The following is a 20,425-nucleotide window of genomic DNA, read 5'->3' as shown; positions in this document are numbered from 1 at the left end:
GATTTTCACCTGAAAACCTCAGTTAAATACCCTGGGTTTGGAGAAAGCTTCTTGAAGCTCTGAATACATATCCAGAACAGGTAATAACAATTGAGAATTGCCAGTCTCCCCCCCCACCCCACCCGTCCAGAATAAGTTAATAAAATGGTTACACAGTAAATGTTACACGACAAATTAACCGAACAGTATAGATAGAAAATCTGAGAGGAACATTTGATGAAATGTGTGTGGGAATCTGACAGTGGTTTCCAAACATCTTGCCACTTTAGACAGTTATTAAGATTGATAAGAAAAACTGTATTTTACCATTAGATATAAGACAAACTTCCAAGTATTTATGTCATTTTGAATTGTTTAGGATGCTTTTCTCCTTAAGAAAGGCAGGCATTCGTAAACCACAAATGAATACTCCGAACCCAAGGGCATATCTAGAAAGCTGAACATTTGCATTATTTTTGGAGTGTAACCAATTACTGCATAGCGCCAGTAAGATCAGCTCGTGAACTTTCACAATTACTATAGTCGCAAAAGCTTTCCTTTGTGCATGACTTTAGCACATATTCCTTGATTTAATGGCAAAAATTCATTAAAATTTCTGGCATCTGGACCCTGCAAGGTGCTGACCTGAGGGTGCTCAGCACCTTGTAGAGGGAGCACAGAGCTTCACAGGATCTGGCCATAACATAATCCTCTTTAGGGCTCAGTCCTTCAAGGTGCTGATCACCCTGTGGTCCAGCAAAACACCCAAGTATATGCTTAGCTTTAAGTACATAAATTGTTTCTTTGACTTCAGTAGAACTATTCAGATGCTTAACTTTAAATATGTGCTTGACTGTTTTGCTGGATTGGGTTAGTACACTTGCAAGATTGAACCTTTAGCCTCTGGTTCAGTAAGATACCTAAGCATGTGTCTAAGAACTGATTTTAAGATGCCTGACTCACATGGTTAAGTACCTTACTATATTGGGACTGTACCTTACTGTACAGAATAGTATTTTAGGACAGAAACAACAACCAAATGAAGTATGTGAAGGAAAATAAGAGATGAGAAATGATCCAGCACAGATCCTAGCAAACTGCAATTTGTTAATCATTAGCATGAAGATGTATTGATTATGCCTTTCAGATTCCATGATTCAGCAGCAAGGCTGAAGGTCACCACCTTCTGCCTATTAATATTTAATCAGGAGAGACAGGCTTAAAAGATACAAGTTACATGTCCATTGAGTCTCCCAAAGAGGTTTAAAGTTCTTTGAATTAAAAATAACCCCCCCCACCAGAAGTTTATTTTCATTTACTTTTTTAAATTGTAAGATTTGAAATGATATAAAATAATGAAATATGATGATAGAGAGTCAGAATTTCCTATTTTTTCTATAAAGTAACATTTCGCACGAAATTGGACAATTACTCATTAACACATCAGCATAAGCAACATTATGATCCTGCACATCCTATGCAGGCAGGCAAATCAATAATTGACTTCAAGGCCTTTGACTTCAGCCAGAGATGCGGTTGACTGTGGTATGTTGATATATTTATTTACACCAATTTAAATTTACATACCATGAAAACTGTGTTTTACCAGGGACACATAGGGTGTGAGCCAAAGTCCACTGAAATAAATGAAAAGCCTTCCATTGACCTCAATGGGCTTTGGATCAGCTCCTAATTATGATTATGCAACTGTGCAGATAACAGAAGTATTATACAGCTCAACCACATAGACAATAAATCAAATAGTCAATGATTTATTTTTTTTTTAACCAGCTTTCCCCCTCATGCCCTCAGGGATTAACTGGATGCATTTCATACTCTTCATTCAAGCATTTCACTGATCACTTTTTCACTTCACTTACTCAAAATTACTAAAAAAAGAACAGGAGTACTTGTGACACCTTAGAGACTAACAAATTTATTAGAGCATAAGCTTTTGTGGGCTACAGCCCACTTTGTCGGATGCATAGAATGGAACATATAGTAAGAAGATATATATATATATACATACAGAGAAGGTGGAAGTTGCCATACAAACGGTAAGAGGCTAATTAATTAAGATGAGCTATTATCAGCAGGAGAAAAAAACTTTTGTAGTGATAATCCAGATGGCCCATTTAGATAGTTGACAAGAAGGTGTGAGGATACTTAACGTGGGGAAATAGAAATAGTCCACAAAAGCTTATGTTCTAATGAATTTGTTAGTCTCTAAGGTGCCACAAGTACTCCTGTTCTTTTTGCGGATGCAGACTAACACAGCTGCTACTCTGAAACCCATCAAAATTACTAGTTACTTTTGAAATTGTTGGCCCATACATTTGGGGTTATAAAGAATTCAGCAAGAGTTGTGAAAAAGCAGTTCTAACCAGTTTAAGAGAAAGTTTTCCTTGCAATACGACCTCTTCCAGTACAAGGCATCACTAATTATACTGCATAGCTTTGGGGTTTACTTTATCTTCTATATTCTGGTGCTGATATTAGACTTGGCTCTTTATTTTCAACTGTCTGATTTATAAGCCTTCTGTGAGGCTTCATATTTAAACTTCACTGCCTTTTTAAAGTTCTAGCTTATTTGGATATAGATTTTCAAATCCCTAAGCCTAGCAAGAGAAAAGACATTTTGTTAACTTTGGCATTATTGATTCAAAACTGTTTTTTCCCATGGTCAAGAGACTCTTTTCTGTGGAATAATCAGAATCTCCAATGATTTATGAAAAGCTTCTGCATAACGGTGAGATGTTAGCCACTTCTTATTGTTGGAGGGCATAGGTGAAATCTCAGATTCTCGCCACAAATCTTCTGCCTTTTCAAGATAATAATCAAGAGCTTGGCAACTTTTATTTTGTTTATAGTCAGTTTGCTTAAGGAGCATTTTACAAAGACTAGTCCCACTTTGCACTGTTAGCAAAAAGATGCTATGGACTTCAGGGATGGTCTAGGTCGATTTGGTCCTGCCTCAGTACTGGGGACTAGACTAGATGACCTCTTCTACAGGCCTAAATTTTAATGATTCTATGATTTACATATATGTTACGGGTTTCCAAGTTCACAGGTGAACAAACCCAACACAAAGTTTTCTATGATCTTAGGTTCAAGATCCAGTAATGCTGATGCCAACAATTTAATGTAAAAATTATAAGATAGTACTGCATGTGCATGTGACAGAGCTAACGGATCAGAAAACATGTTACCTTCCAATCAGTTCTATCTGTATTATTGTTACTGTTAAGTATCAGAGGGGTAGCTGTGTTAATCTGTATCCACAAAAACAACAAGGAGTCTGGTGACACCTTAAAGACTAACAGATTTATTTGGGCATAAGCTTTAGTGGGTAAAAAACCCACTTCTTCGGATGCAATGCTTATGCCCAAATAAATCTGTTAGTCTTTAAGGTGCTATCAGACTTCTAGTTGTTTTTATTGTTACCGTTGACAGTTTTAAAGAAATAATTACGTATGTATTCTTAATTCCAGGTTCCATTGCTACTCATTTTTGAATAAATAAATTGCAGTTTTCTGTCCCTCTCTGACTAACCTTCAACCTCTGCTACCCTGTGTACTTAACATTCACAGAAACACAGAGCTAACAAACCTGCAAAAACTACTTTTGAAATCTCTGTCATCAGGAACCTCAGTATATCAAAGGAAGAGAGACCCACTGTGTAAAGAGAGCCTCAGCTTGTGGCTGGTGCCTAACAGCAAGGTTGAAATCACAGTATTCTTTTGCAGTCAAAAGATAGGCACAATGAGATAAAGTGGTTTAATATCATTGACAGACAAAAGCCTAGTAGTCTTTCATTTTAACTACCATGAAGATAGAATGGAATAAGGGTCTTAAAACAGCTATTCGGGGGTCAGGGGGGAAAAAGCAGCTAATTCAGTTCTCATCCTCTCTCTTAACTAATCTGCTAGCTTGCCTCAAATGGAAATATATGAGCTTTAAAAATCACCTACCCTCAACTTGTTTAATGGAGCTGATCATACAAAGTCACAGTTTTATCAGAAAATAATTTCAGAAATTATATTGTTTCATTATGTGATTTTTTTAAAAAAGTGACTTTACTAATTCTCTACATTGCTGCAGAATTAGTAAAAAAGGATAAAAATATATTCCATAGTGTTCAACACTGTTAAGGCTATCCTACAAACTGAGTTAGAACTAAATACGTCTATATTTTTTAAATTAAACAATCTGATTATATGTAACATCAAAATAATTAGATTTTTTTAGTACAGTAATACCTATAGCACATTCCATTTTCAAAGCACTGTGAAAATATTAACTAAGGAATCCCCAAAGCACCCGTGCCTTCAGATTACAGATGGAGAAAGTGAGACAGAGAGGGGTTAAGGAATAGATCACGCCTGTATGTGGAAAAACATGTTACCAATAGTTCTCCCTTCTGCACCTGGGTCCTACTGCACCACCAAGGTAGTTTGCAACTATGGAACATGGAGCCTAGGGAATTATTTCTGACAGTGCACTTTGGATTTACTAAGAGACTCTGAATTTACAATATCAATAACTTATAAGATTTAGACTACCTCTAATGCAAATATTAAAAACAATTTAATTTGCCCTCTATTCTGAGCAGTATTTGAATTTATTAACTGAGTTTTTCATTTAGAGTGCAATATACGGAATCTGTCCAATGGATTAAAAAGTTCCAGCAAAAGAAGGAATAGTTAAAAAAAGGAAAAAAATTTAGAAAAAAAATTTTTTTAGCCAAACACAGGAAGGGTGATCCTGTATCCGTTAACATCAATGGTGATACTCCCATTCACTTCAGTGGATGCAGGCTGAATCACAGAGTGATTTCAGTCCTTTTCATTGTTAGTTATTTGCCTAATGCTTCTTTTACACATGTTTTAAGAAAACTTGAATACAAACCAAATTAACGGGGAGATTTAAAGTCAATGGGATTTGGGCACCTAACTATCCTTTATGTCTTTGAAAACCTTCTCCTAATAGGTTAACTGTTTTATTAAGAACACAGAATTAATAGCGCAGCATTTTTACAACTGTAAATCTTTAAAACATCAGATTGTTTAGGCAATATATAAAAATACAGAAATCTGCAACCACCCCATCTAACTTAATTTAGCAACCAGCATAGTAGGCCTTTGATTTATAGAGCTTCAAAAGTCATAATTAATGTGGAATTAGAAAGCACAAACAAACTCAAACTGTTTGAAATAGGGCCCAGTCCTTCACTTCTTACTCAGTGGGAGTTTTTCTTTAACAAGTCATGCAGGATGAGGGTCTTAAATCCTCCCAAATCAGAGAAAAAAACCATTGAAAACAGATGTTTGTATAGCAATAAAAACTTTGATATATCGGAAACTACAATGGTAACAATAGAGGCTGCTCTAATACTGCACCAAATATCTACCCTCTTATTACCTCTTTTAGATCAGGCCATTCCTTAGGTAGAATGTGACTATGAATATCAATTTTCATCTTTGGAGGATCACACGAGAATTACTGTTTTAAGAAAGATGTTTTCTAATTAACCTTGAGTTCGCTGTACTCCCTGGCATAGCAGATTGCTGTTAACTTAGGGTGTTATTTAAGTCCATCTGCCGTCCTATCAGGTTGTCTACATACAGTAACCAATCAGGGAGCCAACATTTCAGGGGAGCTGCAAAGTAATGTAAAGTCAATGACTCTCAGGAAGTGCTGTTACATAAATTACTGTACAGTGGAGAGTGAGGTGAAGCTGTGTATTTATACATGCAGTACAAATGGAGTTTTTGATCTAGAGTCTGAAATAAAAGTTGGTTTATAAATTTAAAAGTTAATTATTATAGAAGAACAAAGACTTTAAACTCCCTTCTTTCCTCTTCTGGAAGATTTTATAAATAGGGCATAAAATGCAGCCTCTAGTGGATAAATTTGTGCTTCTCATCTTCCCTCTCCTTTTTGCAGAGTCCCTTCAATATTACTTTATAAAAATTCATGGGAATGCAGAATTGTGGCTGTAGCTGTGCTCCTACTTATTTGGCTTGGTCACAATACTGGCTTATTTTACCCTCCCTCCCTCATTCAGCATGTCTACACAATGTCACTCATTCACCCTCAGGCTCTCTGACGCTGGCTGGGACGCTCCTTTATCCTCTATCATTTTAGTACTACTAGCTCAGTCTGTGCTCCCCCTGCCTATGCTTCCTGTCTGCCAAATACGACTGGCTCCACCTGGAGTTCTAGGGAAGATCATAGAATCATCGAATCTCAGGGTTGGAAGGGACCCCGGGAGGTCGTCTAGTCCAACCCCCTGCTCGAAGCAGGACCCATCCCCAGCTAAATCATCCCAGCCAGGGCTTTGTCAAGCCTGACCTTAAAAATATCCAAGGAAGGAGATTCCACCACCTCCCTAGGCAACGCATTCCAGTCTTTCACCACCCTCCTAGGGAAAAAGTTTTTCCTAATATCCAACCTAAACCCCCGCCCCACTGCAACTTGAGACCATTTCTCCTTGTTCTGTCATCAGCTACCACTGAGAACAGTCTAGAGCCATCCTCTTTGGAACCCCCTTTCAGGTAGTTGAAAGCAGCTATCAAATCCCCCCTCATTCTTCTCTTCCGCAGACTAAACAATCCCAGTTCCCTCAGGCTCTCCTCATAAGTCTTGTGTTCCAGTCCCCTAATCATTTTTGTTGCCCTCCGCTGCATGTTTTCCAACATTTCCATATCCTTCTTGAAGTGTGGGGCCCAAAATTGGACACAGTACTCCAGATGAGGCCTCACCAATGTCAAATAGAGAGGAACAATCACGTCCCTCAATCTGCTGGCAATGCCCCTACGTATACATCCCAAAATGCCATTGGCCTTCTTGGCAACAAGGGCACACCGTTGACTCATATCCAGCTTCTTGTCCACTGTAATCCCTAGGTCCTTTTCTGCAGAACTGCTGCTGAGCCATTCAGTCCCTAGTCTGTAGCGGTGCATGGGATTCTTCCGTCCTAAGTGCAGGACTCTGCACTTGTCCTTGTTGAACCTCATCAGATTTCTTTTGGCCCAATCCTCAAATTTGTCTAGAGCCCTCTGTATTCTATCCCTACCCTCCAACGTATCTACCTCTCCTCCCAGTTTAGTGTCATCTGCAAACTTGCTGAGGGTGCAATCCACACCATCCTCCAGATCATTAATGAAGATATTGAACAAAACCGGCATGAGGACCAACCCTTGGTGCACTCCACTTGATACCGTCTGCCAACTAGACGTGGAGCCATTGATCACTACCCATTGATCACTACTCAACTTTCTATCCAGAATTGTTTCTAAATATTTCTTAAAGATAGCCAACTTTCTATCCACCTTATAGTCCATTCATCCAGCCCATACTTCTTTAACTTGCTGGCAAGAATACTGTGGGAGACCGTGTCAAAAGCTTTGCTAACGTCAAGGAACAACAAGTCCACAGCTTTCCCCTCATCCACAGAGCCAGTTATCTCATCATAGAAGGCTATTAGATTAGTCAGGCATGACTTGCCCTTGGTGAATCCATGCTGACTGTTCCTGATCACTTTCCTCTCCTCTAAGTGCTTCAGAATTGATTCCTTGAGGACCTGCTCCATGATTTTTCCAGGGACTGAGGTAAGGCTGACTGGCCTGTAGTTCCCAGGATCCTCCTTCTTCCCTTTTTTAAAGATGGGCACTACATTAGCCTTTTTCCAGTTTTCCGGGACTTCCCCCGATCACCATGAGTTTTCAAAGATAATGGCCAATGGCTCTGCAATCACATCTGCCAACTCCTTTAGCACTCTCGGATGCAGCGCATCTGGCCCCATGGACTTGTGCTCGTCCAGCTTTTATAAATAGTCCCAAACCACTTCTTTCTCCACACAGGGCTGGTCACCTCCTCCCCATGCTGTGCTGCCCAGTGCAGCACTCTGGGAGCTGACCTTGTTTGTGAAGAGAGAGGCAAAAAAAGCATTGAGTACGTTAGCTTTTTCCACATCCTCTGTCACTAGGTTGCCTCCCTCATTCAGTAAGGGGCCCACACTTTCTTTGACTTTCTTCTTGTTGCTAACATACCTGAAGAAACCCTTCTTGTTACTCTTAATATCTCTTACTAGCTGCAACTCCAGGTGTGATTTGGCCTTCCTGATTTCACTCCTGCATGCCTGAGCAATATTTTTATACTCTTCCCTGGTCATTTGTCCAATCTTCCACTTCTTGTAAGCTTCTTTTTTGAGTTTAAGATCAGCAAGGATTTCACTGTGAAGCCAAGCTGGTTGCCTAGCATATTTATTATTCTTTCTACACATCGGGATGGTTTGTCCCTGTAACCTCAATAAGGATTCTTTAAAATACAGCCAGCTCTCCTGGACTCCTTTCCCCCTCATGTTATTCTCCCAGGGAATCCTGCCCATCAGTTCCCTGAGGGAGTCAAAGTCTGCTTTTCTGAAGTCGAGGGTCTGTATTCTGCTGCTCTCCTTTCTTCCCTCTGTCAGGATCCTGAACTCGACCATCTCATGCTTTGCCTCCCAGGTTCCCATCCACTTTTGCTTCCCCTACTAATTCTTCCTGGTTTGTGAGCAGCAGGTCAAGAAGAGCTCTATCCCTAGTTGGTTCCTCCAGCACTTGCACCAGGAAATTGTCCCCTACCCTTTCCAAAAACTTCCTGGATTGTCTGTGCACTGCTGTATTGCTCTCCCAGCAGATATCAGGGTGATGGAAGTCTCCCATGAGAACCAGGGCTTGCGATCTAGTAACTTCCGTGAGTTGCTGGAAGAAAGCCTCGTCCACCTCATCCCCCGGTCCGGTGGTCTATAGCGGACTCCCATCATGACATCACCCTTGTTGCTCATACTTCTAAACTTAATCCAGAGACACTCAGGTTTTTCTGCAGTTTCATATTTGAGCTCTGAGCAGTCATATTGCTCCCTTAGATATAGTGCAACTCCCCCACCTTTTCTGCCCTGCCTGTCCTTCCTGAACAGTTTATATCCATCCATGACAGTACTCCAGTAATGTGAGTTATCCCACCAAGTCTCTGTTACTCCAATCACATCGTAATTCCTTGACTGTGCCAGGACTTCCAGTTCTCCCTGCTTGTTTCCCAGGCTTCTCGCATTTGTGTATAGGCACTTAAGATAACTCGCTGATTGTCCCTCTTTCTCAGTATGAGGCAGGAACCCTGCCCTCTCGCATGCTCCTGCTAGTGTTTCCTCCCAGTATCCCACTTCCCCACTTACCACAAGATTATAAATTATGGTGCTTTTTCAACAGCTGTGTATAACTACTAGATCACAACTGTCTTTCTGTGTCATGTAATGCAAGTTGCTGTAGAATTAGAATTCCATGCTGGGGTACAGCTTCTTACATTTGTGTTAATAAAAAGCATGTAATATATTCATTCATTTTTAGAGGAGTGTCAAGGAACTTCTTTCTTGCTTACCTCAGGCACCATATCATGGTTCATCATAGAGGGCTGATCTTGACAACTTCCAAGTGCTGGTCAGAGAACAGGATAAGGCCTTGGGGCAGAGAGCTTCTGCTAACCCAGGGAGCTTGGGACTGGAATTCAGAACCTCCATGTGGTTTGACATCACCAGAACTTCCCAAAAGGAAAATGACCCTGTAATTCAGAGCTGCTTGTTATTTATTTCATAGCTATTAAATATTTAAGCGTCTCTTCTGCATGATAGTATGACATATCTTTGGGACTACTATATGTATCTTAATGGTGAATCCTTTTATTTGCTCCACTCAGCACAGCACTGTGCCAAAGGTCTCAGAGACCTTGGCAACGTTATAGGAGTCAAATTTGTGTACAGGTGAACTGCTGTTGAACAACTTCTGGTTTGCAATGTGCATTAAAAAGCAGCTAAGTCCTCAAGGGAAACTTTGAGAAACAGTGGGCTTGATTCCCCAGCACCATGCCAAGTTTCTCGGGTGAAATTCATCCCAGTGCAGAGGAAAGATGCACCATATAAGGGTTATATTATGGGCCAACCTGAGCATGAAGTTCCACTTCATCAAGGTCAGTAACTCTCAACAAGTGTTATTGCATAATACTCTGGGGTGAGTAAGGGCTCTGAACTTGAGTGCATTTCACCCTTACAGAATAAAGACTGCATTTTTGTGCAAACAAGAAAAAACTGGAAAAGAGAAACACTCAAAATGCAGACTGTCCAAGCAGAATTGTTTCTAAATATTTCTCTTCTTTTCTATTCATGACTTCTTTGAGGTAAAAAGTCTTCTTCAGGATAACTTTGCCAGATAACAACGGTTAGGGGCCAGGGCTGATTTCAGTTACACTGGTGAAAAATCTGGAGTAATCCCACTGATTTCAGTGACAATCATTGTACCTGACAGTAGAATTAGATTTACTGCGCTTAATCTCTTTTCAAAAAGCAGTTTAGTCAGGGTTTTGAAGGAGTGCTCGGATCTGAGATTCAATATCCTCCATATGGCATTTGAAGATCCCCATTTTGCGTTTGTTTCATTACCTAAGGAAATTTGTTGGCATATGTGTAGGGAATAATGACACAAAAGATCTTCATGCATCAGGAACATCAACATGCATAATCAAACTGCTGAGAAAGTGTTGCCACTCATCTGAAGTATCAAGATTGGTCACTTTCAGTAAAAGTAAAAAGAAAAGGAGTACTTGTGGCACCTTAGAGACTAACCAATTTATTTGAGCATAAGCTTTCATGAGCTACAGCTCACTTCATCGGCTGTAGCTCACGAAAGCTTATGCTCAAATAAATTGGTTAGTCTCTAAGGTGCCACAAGTACTTCTTTTCTTTTTGCAAATACAGACTAACACGGCTGTTACTCTGAAACCTTTCAGTAAAAGTGAAATTGAAAGAAAAGACACAAATACAGGATGGCCTTTGTCAAAGACCTCTGTGCCAAATTTGCAAACCAGCTTCTAAAAATGAACCCTCAATTTTGCATGCTCTTTACTGGCACCTGAAAATTTAGTACCTAGATGTCTAGCTACCTGGTTTGTGTGTACAAATCAGCTATTTTACACACATGGAGACCATTGCAACTGATTAAGAGTGTGTGCACTGTTGGTGGCTAAGCTGAGGCTACTTAGAAAATTTGTCCTTTTAGAAATTAAATGAATAAGTATAGAATAGCTTGCTGGTAGCAGGTGCTTAGCAACACATTGTTTCTTGGCTTTCCCGGTGACTGCATCCGTCCTTTGAGACTGTCATCAAAGACCACATAGTCCCTGAGGCTGTGAGGTGAGTCCATCTTGTAAATGTCACCTTTAAAAATAATGCAAGAGTCTTGAATTTTATTTTTTGCACAATATCAAATAGGCAAACCTTCCCCATGAAGTTAGCTTACTGCTAATAGGGCCAAATCTTCTTCCATGCCTGCAGAAGACTCAGAATCTGGTAGAATTCTAGGGTACCCCCTGCAATGAGAAGCTTGGAAGTGTAGAGCCCATTAACAATTAGCTGTTAAATAGTGCTCAAAATACTTTACAAAGGTCAGTGTTTTAATCCCCATTTTAGAGATGGGGAAACCAAGGCACTCCAGTGAAGTGATTTGCCCAAGGTCACACACACACCCACACACACCAGGTGAGTGCTAGACCAATGCTCTGATTCATTAGGCCACACTGTCACCAAGGACCACTAGATGGCCTGGAGCCAAGTTCCAGAGAGGTTATCTCAAAGGGAGTGTGGAAATAGCTCTCAGAGCCTAGCAGCAGCTATTGGACTCAGTGGGTACCAACCTCTTCCCTGTGGATATAACCTTTTGTAACACTGACCCACGTTATGTGACTGAGACCAGGGAATAAAGATCAGTCTCTTGTCAACACTTCTTTGTCTGACACTTGTATTCATGTGAAGGGCTAGAATTGGGCCAGGTCACACTGGGTTGGAGACTCATTGCTCTATTTTGAGTGTGCCAATTTGTGCTCCAGAATTTGAGCATTCATTAAACATCATTAAGTGGAGAAAACACTGAAAATGTGAAATAAGTATAACCAGTAGTTTTTAGAAAGACAAGGTGGGAAAGGTAACACCTTTTATTGAACTAACTTCCACTGGTGAGAGAGATGAGCTGAAGCAAGAAGAGCTCTGTGAAATCTTCTCTCTCTCACTCTCTTTCTCTCTCACCTACAGAAGTTGGTCCAATAAAAGGTATTACCTCCCCCGCCTTGTCTTTCTAATATCCTGGGACTGACATGGCTACAACACTGCCTACACCCATACTTATTATTTATTTGTATTAATTTAGCAACTAGGACCCCGTTGCGTTAGGTGCTGTACAAACACAAAACAAAATGACTATCTGCCCCAAATAACTTACAATCTAAGTATAAGACAAGGCCAAGAGATGGATATAGATAGATGGACAGGGGACTAAAAGGAAACAATGAGACAATATTGTTTAAATAGAGAAGACAGACACCAGATGAGGGAAGGGATGTAACATGCCACCAGAGTGATCAATGTGATGGTAGCAAATGTCATGTTAGTGCCACAATTTTAGGGGGAGTGGATTTAGTTTGTAGGGGATCAGCTAAATGGAAAGAAAAGGGAAGGAAAGTTGATAAGGAGGAGGGCAGGACAGGGAAGGGGAGAAGAGGGTAATGCGGGCAGGTCTGGAGTGAAGCAGAGGTGAAAACACAATGAGGAGGGAGGGGAGGTGTGGCGCAAATAGCCAAGTGACATGGGGCAGAGAAAGTCAATTTTGACAGGAATGTCCAGAGGTCCCTGCTTTGACTGCTTCTGCTCCTATCAGCTGGAGTCTCTGGCTGGCAGCTCTCTGCAGTTTCCCCCCAAGGCCACACAGTGGTCGGGGGTGGGGAGAGTAAGGAAGAGAGCTACTGCCTAGGTCCTAATGTCCCCAGAGTGTATGTGTGTGTGGCATGTCTCCTGTGCACAGTCTGGATACAAGGGTGTGCTGAGGAGAGGGCTGGGTCCCATTTTACCCCCTCCCCCTCCTTGGACAGCAGTCTCTGCTTTGGCAGCTTCTGGTGCTACTAGCGGGAGCCTGTACCTATCCTGGCAGAATGCACCTAGTGTAGACACAGCCCTGGGGGACTGTCTCTGAGAGTGTCAGTAACTGAGGTGTCATTTCCATTGGAGCCTTGACCTCTCTGTTGCAGTTGCCATCAGGGGTGTCCCTGGGTGCTGATGGTGACAGTGCTGTCTGTGAACTGGACACGTATTCACCAAGAACTGGGCTAAGAGCACCACTCCTCTCAGACAGGACACAGCTGCTATTTGGTTGCAGTGCTGTTAACTCTTACGATTTTCTGACAAGTGACACAATTGGGGCTGGAGCCAGGCTCATGAAGACACTAGAAGCTCCAGACCAAGTGCATTTGAGTCCTCGGAGTGGCTGCCTACCCCACTTGACTGCCTCCTGGGGCCTAGCAACCAACCAGAGCTGCTACAGGAGTTCCCCCTCCCCCTCACCTCAACAATCTGAACCATTCTCACAGGTGAGAGCTGAAGAGCCCAGCAGCTCAGGGTGGCTCCGCTTGTCCTCCCCCCACCTCTCTGCATCCCTGTAGTACCCGGCCTGGGGAGCAGCAGAGAGGGGTGAAGGGCACCTGGATCTGTCCCCTTGAGCCTGGAGGGGGATGAGGAACAGCACGAGGAGCAGAGGTGAGGTGCGCAGGGGAGGTTGTCAGGGGCGGAACTGATCATCATGATGTTCCCATTATGCCTCTGGTGTTTAGGGCAGCAATGAAGCTCCTCCACTCCTGTCTGTTTCTGGAAAGTCTTTCAACGGTTCCCCAGCTGTGCCCCAGGTTTTTCAGCTCCGCTTCCACAGCTCTTTGCCATGTTGTTTTCGGGAAGCCTCGTTTTCGCTTGTCTTCAGGTACCCATCTTATTGCTTTTCTGGTGATGGACTCAGTTTCCATCCGAAGCACATGGCCAATCCATCTCCACCGCCTCCTGGCAATGATGGTGTGCATATCCTCTTGGTGGCACTGTGTCAATTGATCTTGGCTTGAGATTGTTGGCGGAACTGAGGGGGGAACATAATTACCGGAGAGGGGACAGGCTGAGTGAGGGTGAGAGCTCCTTCAGCAGGCCAAAATCACCTTCTCCAGTATATTTGGGAGAGTGGGCAATACCAATTGTCTCTCTCTCACACACGCAGGGCAGGGAGAAGTAAAAAATCAAGACAGACTGAAAAAAGACAATATAGTGTTTAAAAAGAAACTTTTTTTTGGCTAATCTCATGATTTTTGATCTCCTAGGTTGGCAATACTGTGGTCACCACTGACCTAGGATAGATTCAACCAGTGGTAGCGAGGTGAAGAAACCTGTGGATACGTCTACACTGCAGTGTAAGCCTGGGCTCAGACTCAAGCTTGAACCCAACCCCCCCTTCCATCTACACACAAATCTCTCAGACTCAGGCTCAGTCTTAGGGTCCTGTGGGGGTGAAGGGTCCGAGTGCATATCAAGCCAGGACCCAGGGTTCAAGCTCTATTGTTTTGCAGTCTAGACACAGCCCCTTTGACTTACATCCTGGGAGTCTGCCAAAAATATCCCACAATCCCAAGGGCCTGATTCCTTTGTCCTCTTTATCCCCAGAATCTCGAATCAACTAGAGTGAAAACAGAAGCAACCTCCTTTGGTGTACTGCAGCAGCTCAGTGAATCAGTGTTAACTCTTTCGTTGTCTTCTGACCACTGAGCTGCAAACACACCATCAGAGAGCCTTCTGCCTTGGCAATGGAGACTGACTAGAACAAGCCCTTTTCAAAGCATGCTGCTTCATGGTAACTGGAGCACAGCCAGATTTTGGTAAATCTCAGGTGCGAGGCCAGCAAAACAGTGGACTTCAGTAAGAATACCAGGAATGATCACGCATACCAACAAATAACAATTGGCACTGCTGCAAATTTACCACACCAGTGGCCAGTGCAGGGACCAGATTAAGTGTCATGAGTGAGTACAAGAAAGCCAGGGACCAGAACTGGACCTTCGGCAACTTGCCAACATCCTGCCTGTTTTATGAGGAGTTTAACTGAGTGCTGGGCGCTGCGCTAAGAATGGAACCAATGGTGCTGCATCATGACCTGATCATCTGGAATGGTACCCTGCTGGCTCCAGGATCCAGCGTAGGGCATGATGGGAGCCAGCAGCAGGCAACAAGTGAGGTCAGCGAAGTGACTCTGTTACTGAAACTGGTTTCAAAGGAGCAGGAGCAGCAGCAGCACATCCTGGGGCTGTACTTGGAGGAGCTGTTTGATGCTCCCCTGATGAACAGCCCACTGTGGAGCCTGCAGCAAACACAGTCAGAACAGAAGCCACCTGGAGACTAGTAAGTTTCTGGCTCCATTATAATGTTTATCAATACAGTAATGGAAGGGATTTCCATTCTAAGAACCAATGCAAAAGTTATTAGAAGCCCCAGCTAGCAGCGTGCATCCACGAATGGCAGATTGTATGCCACCAGCATGGCTCCCTGCCCCCCACCACATGGAGTTAAAAATGGAAACCAGGAAATGCAGACAGTAAAAATGCCTTGAAAGTGAATTTTTACTGGAAGGGCACAGATTTTTGTTAGGGCATTCCTGTTTCTTAAAAAATAATAACCTTACATTGCCATTCTTGTAAGTACGCTGCTCCGTAACGAGACTCCTGGAAACTGTGAACTGTGGGGTGGGAGATGGAAATGTGTTCCATGCAAAAATCTAGCCCCTTTCAGGTTCATGTAATCTATGCAGTCCATAGGTGACAGAAGCATTTGTCCTAAATTTGATGAGGGTTTGAAAATCTATCCAGAAATGTGCTGGGGCGGGCGGTTGTGTAAGGGGATGGCTGTGGAGTTCTGTGTGTCTGCATGCAATCACAGCTGGCTAATGTGGAAGCTAATGCTGCATCCTGTTGATTCTCTGATGAATTCTGACCCAATCCCTCGTACTGAGAGATGCAAACTTTTCCGGAAGCAGAAACACATTTTGGAGAAGGGTGTATTTTCCAGGGCCACCTGGGTAGCTGACCAGGCAGGCAAGTGCACTCACAGATGGGCTATTCAGTCACTATACATTTGAATAATTTGGCTGCATATGCTGCCGGTTTCTCACCAGCAGCTTGGAATAACATCTCCTTTTGCCAATCGAGCACCACAAGAACTATTATATCTTCCAAAATGTGGAAGCCCTGGAAAAATCTTTTGTAGCAAGGCCACTGACAGTTGTCCCTCCCAACCCAAGAAGATCTGCAATTTTTAGAAATCAAGAAACAGCTCTGAATATTTAACATACCATTGTCTCTGCACTTCTTTCATTGTGATTAACCAGACTGTGTTCTGGGAGCTTCTGTGGACTAAAACATCCCTCTCACAATGTATTGAATTTCAGCTTGGAAAAGTAACATTTTATATCCTTGAAATTCCATAAGGATCTTTTCCGTGTTTCTGCACTGAGCTGTTTGAGACAATAATGCTCTGTGTCTTGTCCTGTTCCAGGCCCCGTGATCTCTACTGGCTGCAGTACCTCCACAGCTCACCCACACTGCAGTACAAGGCTGGGCCAGTGTAGCTTCACTGACCGTTCCAAGAGGAAGCATTTCTGTGATAAACTTATGGTTGAAGTTCTTGACAGGACCAACAAACGGGTCCAGTACCAAAACCAGAAGGACTTACAGCTAGAGAAAAGGCACGGCGAGAGAGAAGAGGACAGCCTGAGGCTGGCTGCATAGCTTGAGGACAGGGTTTCAGCATGGGAGCAGGCACTTCCTTTGCAGTTCCTGAAACAGGAACGGTGGCTAAGGGAGGAGGACAGAGCTCAGCAGAGAGAACTGTTTGAGTGGCTGATATCACTAATGGCTGCGAGAGTACTAGCTTCTGCTGCACCCACATCCCAGCCTGAGTGCCCGGCATGGTACCATCAGATGCAGTCCAGAAACAGCTTGGCTGGGTGGACATACAGTCGGGCCCCATGAGTGGCTGGGCAGGCCAACTTAGCCCCATGCAGTCCTCCATCTTTGACTCTCTCCCCTATGGATGCCTCCACCTCCCTTCTTCAGTACTAAGAGATTGGGAGACAGGGAAAGGAGAATCAAGGCCATGACGCATGGGGGTTTCTGTATTGTACACAGTTTCACTGTTTGCACTTGTTCATGTACTTTTTTTGGGGGAAAGATTCTGTTGTTACCAGGAGAAGCGGAAGCGCCCTAAAAATGGGGGAGGGGGGGCCACAGGAGCCCGAACCACCACAGGCACTGCACCTCCCCCTGCACTGCACCTTCCCTCCTGAGGCTCCACCCTCATGCTGCCCCTACCCCCAAACCTCCGCTCCCATGCCGCCCCTTCTCCTCAAGCCCCTGCGCCGCCCCTTCATCCCTCGACTCCGCCTCCTCCTCTCTCCTCTCCGTCCCCTCCCCTCATCACTCACCCTTACGTCTGGTAAAAAGTGGGAGGCCAGGGGTTCATGGCCCCCCAGTTCCAGCGTCCCCGGTTGTTACTAGTATTTTGGTGTGGTAGGTAGGCCAGCTGCCATTAACAATGGGTCAATGTTGTACTTTTCTAATACATATTATAAACAAAGCTTTTTATGTCACCAACAAAGTTTGTTGCTATCACTGCATCACATCATATTTAAAATAATATGTATTTAAAATAATAAAGGTAAACACATGAAAAAGGACAATTAGGAATTAGTAAGTTAACACTATTCCTCTATATGGTTAGGTACATCAATTCACTTCAATCACTTCCTTATACGAATCCATACTGTGAATCATCCCCCATCCCCATTTCATAAGTGGCCAGTCATCCATAAGTACACTGCATGACAATCAAGCCCCCATCCCTCCTCAAGCATCCTCTCCCCTCCAGAAGCACATTCATAAAGGTATTATTCCCCCTCTTCCCTTGAGCCATGCAAGTCCATAATGCGGGCGCAAAAAGCATCCCTGAGTTCTGTTGCCCGGATACATCCAACTCCAGCTGTGGTAGGTGGACTTTCTGGCTGAGTGTACCAATTCAGCAGCCCCTCACTGTCATAGGTGCATTCAGAGGGAAATGGTGCACCTCTGGCTTCACAAAGATTGCGAAGAGCCATGGTAGTGCAGACAGCACTGATGAGATTGGCATCCAAAAGTGTCTGTAGACCTCTCCAATGGGATTTCAATCTGCCAAAAACACATTTAACAACCATTCTACACCTACTGAGCTTCCAGATGGCTACAGCAACCCGCTTCTGGACCAGCAAGGGTGCCTTCATGTGTGCACCTAGTTTACGCTGAAATGTTGGAGGAAGCTGCTTGTAAAGCTCCAGAAATGTGGCTTTCTTCATGTGAAAGTTCTGGAGTCACTGCTGGTCATCCCAGGTCCGCATGATTATGTGATCCCACCAGTCGGTGCTTGTGGCCCTGTGTCAGAAGTGCCAGTCTATTCAGGGGGCATCAGCAGCTATACTGAGTGTCATGAGCAGACTCAGCCAGTTTGAGTCTGCCTTGCCTGGGTACTCCTCCTCCTCTGCTGCCTCCTCCTCCTGATCCATCATGAGTTCTGTCAGGTGCCTTTGATGGGTCAAAAAATTATACCAACATGACCACGAGTGTCCCATGGAAATGCTGCCTGTTTCCGGACACAGGAGTGAAAGCGCAAGCAAGAGAAGTACTTGAAAACTTTTCCTCCATGTTGCTGGTTCTGGTAACTGGGAGTGGAGCTGGGCTGTTCAAACTTCCTGTAATGTGCAGGATGCACTGCCAAGTTCTTCACAATGCACCATGTCAGAAAGCTACAGTGGCCTCATTTTGGGAGTCTGCTAGGGAGTTTGGGAAATGGCTGGTTTGACTCGGGTCTGTGTGCTGAAGTGTGGATGCCAGAGCCCTAGATTTGAGCCTGGGTTAGAAAATTCTTAATATAGGGTTGACAATCAGTGTAGATGCTCAAGCCCAGAGTTCTGTAAACCAGGGTCAGCTAACTCGAGTCCCAAAAACCCTGGGGTTACTTTGCAGCATAGACATACCCTGTGAAACCTACACATTTTCTGGTGGAAAAGCTCTTGTAAATTAATGATGCCCAGAGCAGCATTAATTAAGTTCAGGTCTGTAGATTTGACCTGCCTCAAAAGGAAGGTAGTGTGCAATTGCAGACCAAGGACCAGTGGAAGCATACTGCACTTGAGCTGCTGCTGTTGCAGAAAGAAAAATTCCAGAACAGCCTCTAGGACAGTGCAAAGGAATGTGTACATTTCATGAATTCTCCTAGGGCAGTGCTGATTAGGCTCCAATTCTTCCTTGATCATCAAGGTCTCCTTGAGAGCAAGCCCACATGTTCCAGGCTCTCTATGCATCTGTGACTCCAACTCACCAAGGAGAGCATTTGCCAGGGACCCTGTGAGTTGAAACTTTGGCTCACGGTATTTATTTTGCAAGTTGTTAGCTCTGAATGTGGAGTGGTGACTCATGGGTTGGACTTCTGAAAAAATGGGGATACTGATGTCTGAAGAAAGACAGCCCTGGGCACCAGGCAGAGCAGAGAGCTTCCCAACTATGTGGGTTTTTAAAGATATATTTATAAATTTGAATTTTCAAGGTTTAATACTGCAGCTGTCATCCCCAGGAGTCACACATTGGTCTCATGAGGCCCTAGTAGGCCAAGTCTTTCCAACCCTTCCACAAATGGAAGCTCATCTTGGACAGAAGATCCCATCCATTTTCTGGTTCAAAAGAAAGACCTTGTGTCAGTTCAAGCACATCTTTTTATACCAAAAGCCCTGTCTGTCTCCTTGTCTCTGGAAAACTGAGCTTGAACCAGTATATGGAAATCACTCCAGGGGGTGATACCCCTTTGTTTAGTCTCAGTGATTCACCTTCATCACCTCCACTGTTTTTAGTTCCTCTTGGAGCTGTGGTAAGCATCCCCCATGGAGTAGAACACAATCATACAAAACCATTCATAGATTTAATAGAATATAGTCACCAAAGGTCATGAATGCGATTACAGAATTAGTCACATCTCCCTCCATACAGAAGTGAATGTCACTAGGGTGCTTGATCATCATCCTAGAGGAACCTACAGGTTCATTCCCTGGCTGGCATGACAGTTAATACCTTTTATAATTTCAAATTATAATTCATATAATAAACTTTCTTCCCCATAGCCCAAATCCTTTCTCCATCCCACCTCTCTGGAGGTCAGGGACTGGGAATCCCTGTGGCATGACCTCAGCTACTGGGGTGGGGGGGAGGAGGAAGATTACTGAACCCCCACTACACCTATACCCACACACAACCACACTCTCAGAGTGTTGGCCTTTTGTTCCTGACACACGAAGCATCAAAGTCATAGCAAGCAGCATTTCCTTCCCCACCAGTCTCAGACTCTTACATTTTTACAGACCATCAAGCAGTCAGATTGGGGGAAGAAATTCCCTTTCCTTCTTGGCTATCTAAGCAATTGGTTACTTTGTTACCTGCTGGGAGGATCCTACCCCCACTTCTTACTATCAGCTACTCCATTTGCATT

At 43.5% G+C, this 20,425-nt stretch overlaps 1 protein-coding gene and 1 long non-coding RNA gene across 2 annotated transcripts in view; one reads left to right on the top strand and one right to left on the bottom strand.

The window, feature by feature from the left end:
* Positions 1-5,528, bottom strand: part of ACMSD (aminocarboxymuconate semialdehyde decarboxylase) — a 59,005-nt gene extending 53,477 nt beyond the window's left edge. The window contains exon 1 of the mRNA XM_073305304.1: positions 5,401-5,528. Coding sequence (XP_073161405.1) covers positions 5,401-5,457 — 57 coding nt within the window. The 5' untranslated portion in view covers positions 5,458-5,528. The remainder of the gene's footprint in view (positions 1-5,400) is intronic.
* An 8,142-nt stretch (positions 5,529-13,670) lies between these two features.
* On the top strand, positions 13,671-17,528 carry LOC140895501 (uncharacterized). The gene is made up of 3 exons (XR_012154218.1): positions 13,671-13,808; positions 14,194-14,283; positions 16,415-17,528. It is a non-coding gene; the product is annotated as an uncharacterized lncRNA (long non-coding RNA).
* The last annotated feature ends 2,897 nt before the right edge of the window (positions 17,529-20,425 follow it).

The sequence above is a fragment of the Lepidochelys kempii genome, chromosome 11 (genome assembly GCF_965140265.1).
Source record: "Lepidochelys kempii isolate rLepKem1 chromosome 11, rLepKem1.hap2, whole genome shotgun sequence".
Taxonomy (NCBI): Eukaryota; Metazoa; Chordata; order Testudines; family Cheloniidae; genus Lepidochelys; species Lepidochelys kempii.
This window is presented reverse-complemented; position numbering and strand designations above follow the sequence as displayed.